We start from the raw sequence: 14267 nt of genomic DNA on the forward strand, positions 1-14267 counted from the left end.
CCATTCCTTGTGAAGTTCACTCAAATTCTTGAATCGAATTTGCTTGACAATCCTCATAAGGCTGCAGGTTGGTTGTGCATCTTTTTTTCAACACTTTTTCCTTCCACTCAACTTTCTGTTAACATGTTTGGATACAGCACTCTGTGAACAGCCAGTTTCTTTGGCAATGAATGTTTGTAGCTTACCCTCCTTGTGAAGGATGTCAATGAATGTATTCTGGACAACTTTCAGATCAGATGTCTTCCCCATGATTGTGTAGCCTAGTGAACCAAACTGAGAGACCATTTTGAAGGGTCAGAAAACCTTTGCAGGTGTTTTGAGTTGATTAGCTGACTGACTTTGTTAAATGTGAGCCAAAATCATCACAATTAAAATAACTAAACTACTTCAGTCTGTGTGCATTGAATTTATTTAATACACGAGTCTCTTGAGTTGAATTACTGAAATAAATGAACTTTTCCAGGACATTCTAATTTAATGAGATGCACCTGTATGTTACTCACTCACTTGACAAAGGTGGAAATCACTTCAAGCAATGAGGAATCATTTTACACAGATGTATTTAAGCTGGAAGGCCGATCAAAGACTGGAGAAACTGGCCACTATGCATATATGGAGACGTTACTCTAGTAACCTGATGCTGATGTAATTCAATAAATGGAGGGAAAGGACACACAGATATGAAAGTTTTGAGAGTGATGTTTTATTTTCTACATAAAGCACTCAGGATCTCAGCATGTTAACAAAAAGCTTTTCACAGTTTTCGGTAAATGTCACGAAAATGACTTGACTATTATTATTAGTGCTAAAACTCAACAGAGAAGAGATTGGTTGGAAAAGAGAAGCCAATTTCCATTCGTAAAATGCCTACAATATCTATTCTACATTATTTTTATTTTTTTTGTTTTATGCTTTTTTAATTTCAGCTCTTTATGCTTCAGGACACTGGCACTGGAAATGATTATTGATTAACTAATGACTTATATGTTTTTTCTTTCACCCCCCCCACCCCCCCAGATATCAGATGACTTGGAAAAAAATTCACATAAGTTGTTTATATTTTTATGTATAATTTTTTTAGTAGCTTTTGGCCACTATTCACTATCACTGTATGGAAAAGAGAAGCTTGCACATTCTGCTAAACTTCTAATTTTGTCTTCCACAGGAAAAAAAGAAAATTATACATGTTTGAAATGTCACAATGGTGAGTAAATCTGACAAAATTTTCATTTTTGGGTGAACCGTCCATTTAAATTTAACCCCAATGAGCAGATATGTCAGCATTCATCACTAGTTCTGTTCTACAAAATGGTCAAAAGTGCAATAAACAATGGAAAGAAACATTCAAAACCACATCCGCAGTGGAACAACTCTTATATCATGTGAGTATAAAACAGCAAGAGCCTAAACATCACAGAATGATAACGTATCAAAAGCCCTTACGCTTGACCCTGTTAAAGTAGGAACCCTTGATTATGAGGTTCCACACAAACATTACTTGAGAAAAGATAACGGTACATACAAAGTACTGACCCCAAACCTTTGAATGGTAGTGTACGTCAAAAGATTTCAAGTGTTTGGTATAATCCATAACTCAACTTTACAACCTCTGAATTCAATAAGTCCATTTTGTTCATGTAGCTCAACTATCTGCAAGGTTCAATTCCCCGGGAACACACATGGCTCTCTGTTTGAACTCTCTCGTATTTGTGCTGTCCATCATGAGGAGTTTGTTCCAAGAGTCCATGTTCTCTTTACTCATTTGGGCTCTTATTTGCTGCCACGTTAAAGTTCATGCCATGGTCGCATCCTCCCCTACAACGCGGTGAATGCCATTGCCAGGGCTGCTTTGGATGGCCTGTGCTGTGATGGTGAGGTCTCGCACACTACTGTGCCGTGATTGGCTCTCCAGGCGCTGCAGACTGCCGTGGCGTGAATGGCTGTTGAGACGGTTGACGCCGCAGTGCTGGAGCGGATCATCAAGGCGCAGGGTGCGTTCCTCGACACCACGATAACTGCAAGCTGTGTACCTGATGGGACAGAGAATTAAATAGATTCAGTGATGTTTAGATCTTTGATCAGGGAGGCAGATGTAGGTTTCGGCCAGCTGTGCAGAATGCAAAATGTGTGAAAATTATTGTATAGATATAATTTTGAATGATTCATGAACTTATATTTTATTTTAAATTTGGTTTTGAACTTATAATGTTTAAACTGAATTTTAACAGCCACTTCACAATTTATTCTGTTCGCATTTTTTTTTTTGTTTTACAACCGATGCATAGAATCAAGTCTTTGCCCCACAGTTTTTTCTTTTTTTTCAAAAAACTCAAATGTTTGTCATGATTTCTTTTTCACCGCAACTTATAGGCTTGTAATTGAAAGGTTATAGGTTCAAAGCCCACGGTGCATGATCACTGTGTACTTTTTTTGTATAGGTGTTTGTGAAACAACTTTCTTTCACAAATGATTACGCATCACCCATTTTTTGTTTGACTTTTTTAAAAAAAAGTCTAATTAACATTTACTGGCATATCGCAGAAATCAGTGCAAAATTCAATCAACAGTGGGGTGTTTTTTTTTTTTTTTTTTTGAGTGCAATGCCCACATCTCAAAGTCCAATCAACAACTGATGGAAAGAAACCAAGTCTCCACAATATCATTGGGATGTATGTCGCAATACAGTAACAAAGATCTGTTGTTTCATGGCAACCCAGATATTGGGTCTCTTGGCTAGGTTGTGGGTTCAAAGCCCACCAAGCAAAACAATTGTACACATTATTGGAATATTTTATTTTTTAAAACAACTTTCATTCGCAAAATGTTTTGCATGTCTGTTTATTAAATACTCTAACTGACGTTTCGCAAATCCCCAAAAAATATTCTAAAAATTGTTCCCAGAGATTGAATTATAATTCGGATTCCTCACCTGCCATCTCTGGAGCGGTGCAGGCTGCCGTGGAAGCTGCTTGATTTGCTGCGCATGCTGCCTGCGCGGCTGGTGCTTGCACTGGGGGGCTCGTCCAACATGGCGAGGTGCGTGGAGGAGGCATGGGTGGAGGTGCCCTGCGTTGAGGTGCCTCTAGACTTCCTCACCACTGGGGTGTTGGGATCCCTGAGGAGGAGCTGGGTGAAGTCGGGCTCCTGCAGCACCTGCCTGCTTTCGTGCACTGCGCTGCTGAGGGTGGCAGAGACGGGGGAAGAGAACGGCAAAGTGGGGAGGGAGTGACAGAGGAGCGAAGGAAGAGAGAGGGGGAAGACAGAGGGCATAAAGGAGTCAAAATCAACAAAAGAAGAGGGGGTGGGACAAGGGGAGGGAGAGGAGGTTAATGCTCTGAAATTAGGGACGGGTTGAGCAGAGAGGAAGTCTTTACACTAACTCCTATGAGACAACACACACTTACTGAATTATTTCCTGTGGCTACCTCATGTCCTCATTAAATATCTTTGTTGCACTCCAGTTCTATACACAAATGTTAGAAATGTATCAAAATGCACACCGACTGTCTTTAATCATGTGGCAGATGCACAACATATCTGTACCATTTCTGTTAATTTTAGATTACCTTTGCCATCATTTAAAAACATAAGTAATTTAATAAATGTAACCTTAAACAATTCTCAAAATGAATATCAGCTTTTCATACTATAAATGGTAATGCTCTGATGCTTAAAGTCACTTGTACCATTTTAACGATTTTTTTTGTTGACAATTTAGAATTTTAATATTGGCCATAACTAATAAATAACAAAGTATACTACCATTCACAAATTTAGGGTCAGAAAGATTTTCAAATGTTTTATAAGAAGTCTCATAATGGCTGCATTTATTTCATAATAATAATAATACATAAAAAAAAAACAGTTAAATTGTTAAATATTAAAATATATATATTTTTCTATATCAATATATTTTAAAATGTAATTTATTCCTGTGATGGCAAAGCTGAATTTTCAGCAGCCATTACTCCAGTCTTCAATTTCACATGAGCCTAAAAGAATCCTTCTAATATGTTAATTTGGTGCTCAAGAAACATTTCTTATCAATGGTAAAATCATATTTTTTTGTCATGGATTCTTTGAGGAATAGAATGTTCAACAGCTATAACAATATAAACCATAATGGGATAAATTCTCCAAGCATTAATCGGAACTCACTCTTTTCTGCGATGCCCATTGAAGAAACTGGCCCACTCGAAGCAGGTCTTTTTACTACCGACCCAAAACACTGACGGGATTCCCACCACCAGCATCATCAGGTACTTGATGAGGAACAAGGCGATATCTGGCCTGCTTGTCTGTTCCACCTGTGAAGACAACAGCAATTGGGTGTTTTTCACACATTTGCTTAGTATGCAACATAAGAACAGGTGAAACCTGATTTGTAATCAGAACATGTAGAAACATTCCTCTCTTGTGGATCTCGGTCTTTGCTCATAACCTCATGCAGTGTGTGTGTGAGTGCATTTCTGTATGTTGGTTTAGCCCTGGGTTGTGTGTATGCGATTGTGTGGATGGGAAGTGCTTTATCTCAGCTCACTGCACAATTGCCAACGGCATAAACATAGCTGCAGTCAACACAAATGTCTGTCCTCTTCTTTACCTAATGCACACCTCTTCTCTCTCTCTCTCACTGCTTTAAATAGAGCGTTTCTTCTGCTCTGAATGCTGTCAGTCTGCCTTTACATATCCATATACATTTTTGTCTTGGTATTTTATATAATGCATATAGGTTTATATAGTGACATTTTATTGTATCCAAACACTTTTCCATTATATGTCATCATGACTTACTGCCATGTGACTAGAGATCTGCTATTTATAGCAATGCACTTCATGAAGTACAGCTATAGAGTTAAAATAACACATGACTGTCCTTTTCGCTCTACCACGACAGAACAGAAGTTGCGGCAGTAAACAAGGCCTCATTAAAACCAATCCTGCAATCCCATGCTGCCTCAGGCATGTACACACACACACACACACACACACATATGGATAAACATCATTACTGAGATTTTTACTGAGCTGACGCTGAAACTTTCCATGACAGTCTTTAGTTTTTAGTTATGCTTCAGTTTGCATCATATTAGACACCAGATATATTCACAGGCAGCTGTTGCTGTAGGTTTTACTGATACTGTATATGCAGCTGAAAAATGTCGAATGAACCCAGTGTCAGAAAATGCAAAAAATATGCATATCAGGGACATTTTATACCCTCATGACATTCTTTTATGTCAAACGCTTTAATTTAGTAATTTCATTCAAATAAATAAATCTAAATAATATGAATAAGTGTAAATAAGGAAAACATTACGTCACCACAAAACTAAAATGAAATATTTCGATTTCTCTTGCATTTGTCACATCTGAGAGGGCATTTTTACCCAGAGCTTCCATTCATTTCTAACCCTGGATGAAGCTCACATCAGCAGAAGTGACTTTTTTTTCTTACAGTGACCACTTAGTTACAACAATACACTTTTAAACACTTAACCTTTTTCTAATATAGAGTGATGACAGAGTTGGCAGGATACTGTGGAGGCCTTTGATTATTAACACCATAATAAGGTCACATTAAAAATCTGTCATTACAAATGCCAAAACAATTGCTTATTTTTAGGAAAGTATGAACTGATTAAAAGTTTGGGGTTAGAACATATTTTTTTTTTGCAACAAATCAACATATTAGAAAGATTTCTGAAGGATCATGTGACACCGAAGACTGGAGTAGCAATGCTGAAAATTCAGCTTTGCCATCACAGGAATAAATTTCATTTTACAATATATTAAAATAGAAAACGGTTATCTGCATTTACAGTTATCTGTATTTTTCTTCCAAAAATGCAGTCTTGGTGAACATAAGATACTTTCAAAAACATTAAAAAAAATTCTAACTAACCCCAAACATTTTTCAATGGTTGTGAAACTATTTCATGTCATTTCTTCTCACCTTAAACGGGCAAGGGATGTGATACTCTCTACAGCGCTCCTGTACCCAGGTGGTCTCCCAAACTGATCTGTGGCTCTGCTCATACAGATAGCACCCAATGACTGTCAGCAGAGGCACCAGATACAGGACGGAGAACACCCCGATCCGGATCATGAACTTCACCAGTTTGTCCTGGTTCTCCTTCTCCAGGGGAATCTCCATCCGGACCCTATTCAGCGCTGCAATACCCGCTAACAGCAGCACTACGCCTACGACCACATCTAATGCCAGCGGCACCAAGAGAAACCAGCGCAAGGCCATGAGGTCATAGAGCCCTACAAAACAAACGCCGCTAATGCTGTCGCCTTCTATTTTGTTCATAGCCATGAGGGTGATGGTAAGGGCTCCCGGGATGCCCCAAGCCACCGCGTGGAACAGCAAAGCCTTCTTCTCGATAGCTTCACTTCCCCATTTGGGAACGGCCGCCAGGAACCAGGTGATGGTGAGGATGACCCACCAAACGCTTCCAGCCATGGTGAAGAAGTAGAGCGTCATGAAGAGCAGCGTGCAGGCCTTGTTGTGGGAGCCCTGGGTGATGGTCGAGGCGCGGAAACGACCCAGGCTTGCTGCGTTGCATGACACGCGATCCTCCAGCAGGAAGCCCAGGAAGAAGACTAGGGATACCATCATATAGCAGACCGCGTAGAAAATGATGGGCCGTTCTGGGTAACGGAAGCGCCCGACGTCGATGAGGAAGGTCAGGAAAGTGAAGAGCGTCGCCGACAGGCAGACTATGGAGACAACGCCAATGAAATAGCGGGCGAAGATGAGCTCGTCTTTGCGGAAGTACATGTTCGGGCAGGGAGGCGAGCAGTCACGCACGCCCATGAACGAGTAGCCCAAGTCAGGTTCAATCTTCAGCTCTCGTGGGCACCAGAAGCCGTAGTCCCGCTGAACTGATGTGGGAGATTCCTCCGTCTCGTCACGGCTCGGGAGCAGGTCTATTGCTCTGGGGTAAGACTCATCACAGTCTGGAAACCTAAGAGACAGAGTTTATTTTGAGAATATGATATCATATTAATATTAAAGATGTATTGTTGAACTTAATGAATGTGATCCTGTACCTGCTACAATCCATCTCTTCTGGCCAGGTGACCCCAAACATGTCCATCAGCTTGTAGCAATCGCTCTTGGCATGCTGGCACAGGCGCCGACATGGCAGTGTCACGCGGCCGTACTCGGTGCACACGGGTGCATACAGGGCACACAGGAATGGACGTATTTCAGTAGAACACTCCAAGTTCACCATGGGATGAAAGGGCTTTCAGACAAGAAAAACAGTGTTATTAATAATAATAATAATAATAATAATAATAATAATAATAATAATAATAATAAACTCACATAGGCTAATGCCATTTTAAAAAAAATTTGTTTAAATGGACCCTTCCCCATTTTGAATCACAGTCACTTGGTCACCCTTATGTAAAATGAAAATTAAATTGGATCTGTAATGAAACCTCTCTGAGGAGGCCTTTATTTTGGGGCAGGAGACATGCTGTTTATTGCTGAGGCCCACTTACTCAATGAGGCAGTCTGGGAGTAGTACCAGCTTTAGGGTCGGACATAAATATGCAAATCCCATGGGGGAGAAAGAAAAAAGCCTCCACCCAGGACCTGACAGACAATAAAGCCTCCACCCCTGCAGAGTAAGGGCCTTTGTGATGGTCGGGTGGGGGTTCTGACATCCCTTGTGTTGAAAAATGAACCAAAACACACAAACACAGCCTACATGAACACGCTAAAAAAAAAAAAAAGAAATTAAATAAATAAATAAATATATATATATATGTACATGCTATGTATTTTTTAAGCATTTTATGCAATTACTAACGGTGAGAAGAAAATAATGCCAAAAAAATGTTCATGTCAATGTTAAAAGATTTAAATTAATTAATTTCCCTCCTAGGGGTTGGTTATTAAAAATTCTATAATAATATATATAATTGCAGTAGAAAGAAATATAACTCAATTTTTTGGTAGTTTAAAAATGTTACCAGTTTAACCAATTACTATATAAAAAGTAATACAATTGCTCCTATTGGTTGGCTATTAAAATCCTATAATAATTGAAATAATTATAAAATATATTAAATAAATAGCTGTTAAAAATAGCTAATAAATTATAAAAAAAATTTAAAAACAAATGTTACAACATTGCTCCTAGGTTTTGGTGATTAAAAATGCTATAATAATGTAGATAATTGTTGTATAAAGAAATAGAACTCCTACTGTTTGGCTGTAAAAAATGCTAATAATACTACAAAATAATAATATTGCTTAGTGACTTAAAATGTTGAAATAAATTACATCATTAAAAATATAACTCCTAGTGTTTGGTTGTTAAAAATGCTAAAATTACTGATTATTATATACAAATATGTTTGGCTATTCAAAAAGCTACAAGCAATGTTGACTTTAATTATGTTCCTAAACAGCCAATAATTCACTTAATATGTAGAAAATTAACCAAGCGTTCAGGCTAAATCCAATGAGATGATCTAATGCGCTAATCACAGTATTACCATTATTTACTATTGCAAACAAAACCATCCAGCCTATAGCAATGGTCCAACACATATATGATATACTGGCTGTATAATACATATCCATAATGAGAGCATTCAGCCACTGCCAGCACACTAGGCTACCACCCAAAAGGTCTGTAAAAAGGGATTAGGATGGATATTATGCTTGCCCATTTTGACACAAAGCATCTAAATCCAGGAATCATTTCCAAGTACCTAATCCATATTTAACGCAGCATAATGCATACCACTGAGATGTGTCGCTAACATGACATGAGAAAGAGCACTGGCTTTAACCATCAGACCATAAAAACAGGTGAAAAAATGCCTGTAGCTTCTAAACATATACTGGCCAAATTAACTTTTGTTTATAAAGATAATAAAAGGTTATAGAAAATTATATAAAACCTAAATGTGCCTGACTTCTCGTTGCAGCTTTGTGGCTGGTGATGTACCATTAGTGGCATATGTGGCTGTAGTGGGTCCAGAAGGTCTTATGACATGCCTTACACGATTCTGAGCTCAATTGAGTGGACACACACTGGCTTTTAAGCAAGATAAAAATAAAGCTAGTTCCGTTATTTGCTGATCTGGTGAAAAACATTATCTGTCAGGCTACATTACATCAATGGTGTGATCTGAGGAACTCAAATGTGTGCATCTCGTTCACTACTGTCCTAAGGGCAAACATACACTTCCAAACATACACTTCCATTCCAGTGCCTTGGAGGCTCTTAAGGGCATTCAGCAAACTTATTTAGGGGTATTCAAAACATACTGTGATGGCAGGTATGTAAACATGCAGAAGACAGAAGAGGCACGATGGCTGTTTCTTCTTGTTTGGGCAGTGAGCATGTGATTCAAAGCATGATATATGACTAAATACTCCATACAGCTGATATGCTATATAAGAGAGATGTGGAAGCACTCTGTACAATCTGACAGCAAATACAGGAAGTTAACATGATCAAGTCTTTTGTAATATGGCTGGATCTGTGTGCTTCACATATATTTACATTTAGTCATTTAGCAGACGCTTTTATCCAAAGCGACTTACAAATGGAGACAATGGAAGCAATCAAAACCAACAAAATAGATATATATATGGTTATAATTAAATGATTTTAAAACTCCAAGACACTTGTGCAGCAAAAAGAGTTGCATAAAGATAAAGAAAAAAAAAAAAAAAACAAGGCATACTGAATAAAGTCTACAAATCTGTATCCATTCACAAGTAAATAGGTTTAGTTCCTTCCGTCACCCGTAAAACCAGAGTACATAATTTTGATGAATTCTCATATTCCCTTCTAGTTATTATTATTATTTTTTTTTAATGAAAGTAAAGAATGTGACAATGTGTTAAGTACAGGGCAAACACACACATATATAATTTCCCCCTTTCCACCGGTCACTATTTAACTTAAGGCAGTGTCCAGTGAATTCAACTGCACTACCATGGTGACCAGTGATGCATAAACGGGCCGGTTTGAGGGAGGGGTGTAATGGGGAGAGAGGTCAGAGTGCGAGTGACGAACACCTCCTGAGAGAGAAAGCCTGCTCTTTTGTTACAATACAATTGGGATCCGTTACCCCGGCAACCACAGTACCTTGTGTGGGGGGAGGGATGAAAAGAGAGGAGGGAGTGAAGAAGAGAAGAGAAACAGACAGAAGAGGAGGGGACAAAGAAGAAGAAGATCTGGATTGCATTGAAAATAATGGTTAACCCTTCCATTCCGATATCGACTGTCCTAATGGTTATGCATTAATAAATCTCCATAACTGCTACATGCTAACATATATATTTAAATTTATAGTATAAACAATCCTGTTTAACCCTTTCGTACATGCAAATTAATATCTATGATTTTTTTTTTTTTTTTGTCAGATCACAAAAGTCATAGCCCCCTCATAAATTTCTAAAAAAAAAAAATTTTTTTTCAAGCAATTATATAACTGATATAATTTTGAGCTGCCAGATTGCATTACAACTTCAGGATGTCCTTAATAATCACGCCAGGGTAGAAATAACATGAGGACAAGGTCATGTATCTTCGCATGTCTGGCATATGGGGGACGAAGTTTAAATTAACTAGATGTCAAGCTACATCAATCAGTGCACCTGCAATGCCTCATATTGTTAGCGTTACCCAGCATTCTCTTTGTATGCTCAGTTCAAATGCTCCATGAACCTTCCCATTACTGTATGCAACCAAAACAAATCCCAGAAATCATCCCTTTAGGCAACTGTCCCACTTCACAACTGAGGTTGCCAAGAGTTCAGAGCACTGCCCCACAGTGTTCTTGAATCTGAAAGCAAGGACGATTAATGTGTCCCTTAAGAATGAAAGAAATTGTATGGAGCTGATGATATGAAAGATTTAGTCCTTTTTTTTTATCATCTTGAGTAGACTAATTGGTGCTTAAACTGTCAACTTCTAATCACTGATGTCAGTTGTTTGCAAAAATAGTAAAATCTATTCATCAACCAAATTCTGGTTATTCAGCAGACTTCATTCCCTTTGAAAATCACATGTAAATCTTCACTTGGCTTTTCTTTTTCTGTTTGTTTTATGCTTAAATGCAAAAGAGGTTCAGACCTATTAAGTAAATGCAAAGAACAATAGTTTAAAATAATTATAAAATTAAATAATAATAATAATAATAATAATAATAATATATATAACAAAATAAATATTTTAATAATTTTTTGTATATATAATGCTAAGACAATATATCTGCAGTATTACATGTGAATTGTGATTATTGTTCAAATGCATCTGAATATATTTCAACACTGATCTTGTAATCCTTCGTTCAGTAGTGGGTTTAAAAAGTATCATCCCTTTATGTGTGTGTTTGTGCTGGCTAAAGTGCAAAAGGTTATGTAACTCCACATTTCTACACAAACGTACAAGAGGATGAGCAGATGGGTTGCCTCGGCTCAACTCCATCCATTCTTTCTTCTTTTTATCTCTTTAATTTCCTGTCCCATCCCTCTATTATACTAAGGCAGGACTGGAGTGAACAAGTTCAATCAAACCTTGTGACTGAGGACAGTGGGTTTTAGATAACGTTTACTGTGTGTGTTCAACAGATAGACTGGCTGCTGTAACAAGCCAATGCAGCTGTTTTCAGTTGGGCTCAGCTGAATACTGTGGCCCGGGAAAAGAGGATTAACCAACGGCTCGAATCAATCCAGGCGTTATAGCTGAAGATACAAAGATTACAGAGCAATCAAAATAAACAATGCGTCCGAGCACCATTAACTGCTCATAACAGCAACCACTGTGAAATACACTAGCAAGCCACTGTAAAGCAACATTGTTAGATGAATAGTTACATGATGCTTATTTCATCACGGCCACATGCGAAAGAGAACCAAAAAATGGTATATATATATATGAGACTCCTGTTGAGGTCATGCCGTTAATAGAGCATGATGATTAGAACTAGTCCTAGGTTAACGTAATGCAGTTTGATCACATCGTTTGAGCAGTAAGCCTGTGTAATGTGGTTTACCTCCATGTCGAGAGCAGCGGTCTGCTGATCATAGTGGTTTAGAAGGTTGGGCATGAAGGTGGTATTGTAGGAGAGACCCTGGCACATCCTTAATGTGATAGGCTCACAGGTAAACAGGCTATGGCTTCCAGTAGCTTCCATATTGATGGCCATACATACAGTCAGCGTGGAGCACAGAACCCAAAGGAGATCCATGGTGTGTCCGTCTGTGCTGTGACCCGCAAAGGATGGGTTGTATCAAGAAAATCTGAGCTTCTCCATTTTGCTGTGCCAGATTCCAGGACTTTTCAATGCATTTCCGGTATCCAGTGTAGGTGTGACTGTGGTTACATCTGTGGGAGAAAGTGCATGAAATGTCACATTTGAAGTGAACAGGCTAATATGAATTATTCATGAATGGGGCAACATTTTATTAAAACATGAAAAATCTGGCTGGAGATCACTCAAGGTGAAGGAAATGTTTTCAAAGCGGACAATGTATGATCAAAAGCACTGCCATATTATACTGCCAGTAAATAAAAGATGCTTTATAAGCGTATTACCTAGGGGGAACTTCAATGTAACTATGTATTCAGTGCAAAGAAAACTGAACAATCTCAGGAACACAGTATTAACCTATTCAGAACCAAATTATGTTCCATGATTTCAGACTAAACTAAACCATAAATGATAATTTAAAAAAATATGAAAAATTTAAATATTGATTAATAACTGGAATACGATAACTTTAAAACAGACAATCATTGTTTTAGTTTTAACGTATTTTGTAGTCCATGTGTGGACACATGTGATTGTCACAGCTGTGATTATTTCAAGAATGTCTGTCAACACAGAACATGTTCTCAGTGATGTTCACAGCAAGAGACGCGGTTTACACAAAATCATTTTAATTATGTTCTTGGTCCGGTTTATATGATTGACACCTCAGAACATAAAGAAAAACCGGAATCATGCAGAACGAGGATTTTGCAATTACAAACGTCCTACGTTAAAATTACAGATTTTATTTGATCTTTTTTTATTGATTTTAACTTAAATGCGATAACATTTAAAAACTATCTCGTTTTTTTTTCAAAATAAAAGCGAACAACAGATAACCCTTTCCTTTATTAACACGAGACCCTGTCTATCGTACAGCTTTGCTGTAATTAAACTACCTTCAAAATAGGTTTTCTGCTGCTATTTTTCTCATGCTAAAAGACGAAATTTATTTTGATAATGATAAGAAGTCCTTCTTACCTCTCCAGTGGAGATCATTCACGTTTGGCACTCCACTCTGTTTCTGTAACAATAAGAGCCTTGTGTGTCTTTCTGCGGGTTTTGAGGATTTCGCACGGGCGCGCGCATTTCACGACGATGCGCCGACGAATATTGCTCTCACTCAATATTAAAGCACATTAGAACTTCTGTCACTGGATTGAGGGTGAAAAAAAAAACACATTTAGTATGCAAACATAGAATGGCTTGGGTTTATCCACGGACATCATAGCTGCAATGACCAGGGGTCCTCTGGGAACGAGGAGCGTCTCCGCACTTTAATGAAATGAAGTCAGTGCTGTTGATTTGTGTTTGCCCGGAATGACGAATAAGGGGCGGTGTGTTTAGTGGTTTGAAGTTGCGATTCGGTTCTTTTGGGCATTTTATTTAGAAGAATCGGTTCGAAACGAGTCATTAATTCCTTTACGTGACGACATTATTACGTCATATCGCGGTCGCTTCTGGAAGCGTGGAATATTTACAATATGTTGTAAAAGTTGTTTGATGCATTTATTTCCCCGATTAATTATAATAGTATGTTCACCAGTCCCAAACCAGTTTGTTGCCGCCACAATGCTGCTAATAAAAATATGAATTCAATTATAACCTACATTTAATTAGCATTTACATTAAACAATACTAAAATTAATTTACATCTCTCAAATAAAAAAGTGTTTGCACATATTAATAAAATTATGTTTAATAAAGTCAACACATATGTTGATAAAACTTTCATACAACCAAATTAAAGTAAAACTGTATACTACAAAATAATAAATATTTTATTTAATAATAAATTTGTTCTATTCGGTTAAATTAATTTACTTTTGTCCCATCAGTGAAATATTATGTCCACTTAGACTACAGCGTCGGTTTTCTGAATCGTTTCATTTTAAACCGATTCATTTAAAAGATCCGATTCAAAAGAACGAACCGTTTGCGAATCGAACACAGCCAGCGTTTGGAAA

At 37.8% G+C, this 14267-nt stretch overlaps 1 protein-coding gene across 2 annotated transcripts; it reads right to left on the reverse strand.

Annotated features, from left to right (window-relative positions):
• Positions 1-681: 681 nt before the first annotated feature.
• Positions 682-13602, reverse strand: LOC127938653 (frizzled-3). 2 transcript variants are annotated; one of them, XM_052535425.1, is made up of 7 exons: positions 13282-13602; positions 12043-12374; positions 7060-7256; positions 5957-6974; positions 4159-4307; positions 2930-3175; positions 682-2030 (listed from the first exon to the last, which is right to left on the reverse strand). In XM_052535425.1, the coding sequence occupies exons 2-7, from the start codon at positions 12235-12237 to the stop codon at positions 1793-1795; spliced, it is 2043 nt and encodes a 680-aa protein (XP_052391385.1). In that variant the 5' UTR covers positions 12238-12374; positions 13282-13602; the 3' UTR covers positions 682-1792. The 2 variants fall into 2 exon arrangements, with proteins under 2 accessions (XP_052391385.1, XP_052391384.1); XM_052535424.1 differs by having other exon boundaries at positions 2930-3178; positions 13282-13600.
• Positions 13603-14267: the final 665 nt, after the last annotated feature.

This window comes from Carassius gibelio, chromosome A20 (genome assembly GCF_023724105.1).
Source record: "Carassius gibelio isolate Cgi1373 ecotype wild population from Czech Republic chromosome A20, carGib1.2-hapl.c, whole genome shotgun sequence".
NCBI classification, from domain to species: Eukaryota; Metazoa; Chordata; class Actinopteri; order Cypriniformes; family Cyprinidae; genus Carassius; species Carassius gibelio.

Coding starts and splice junctions, on each gene's coding strand:
- LOC127938653 (XM_052535424.1), bottom strand. CDS start 12,237: ATGGATCTCCTTTGGGTTCTGTGCTCCACGCTGACTGTATGTATGGCC. Junction 7,257..12,042: donor CCGCTGCTCTCGACATGGAG/GTAAACCACATT, acceptor CTTGTCTGAAAG/CCCTTTCATCCCATGGTGAA. Junction 2,031..2,929: donor CACCGCTCCAGAGATGGCAG/GTGAGGAATCCG, acceptor CTGTCCCATCAG/GTACACAGCTTGCAGTTATC.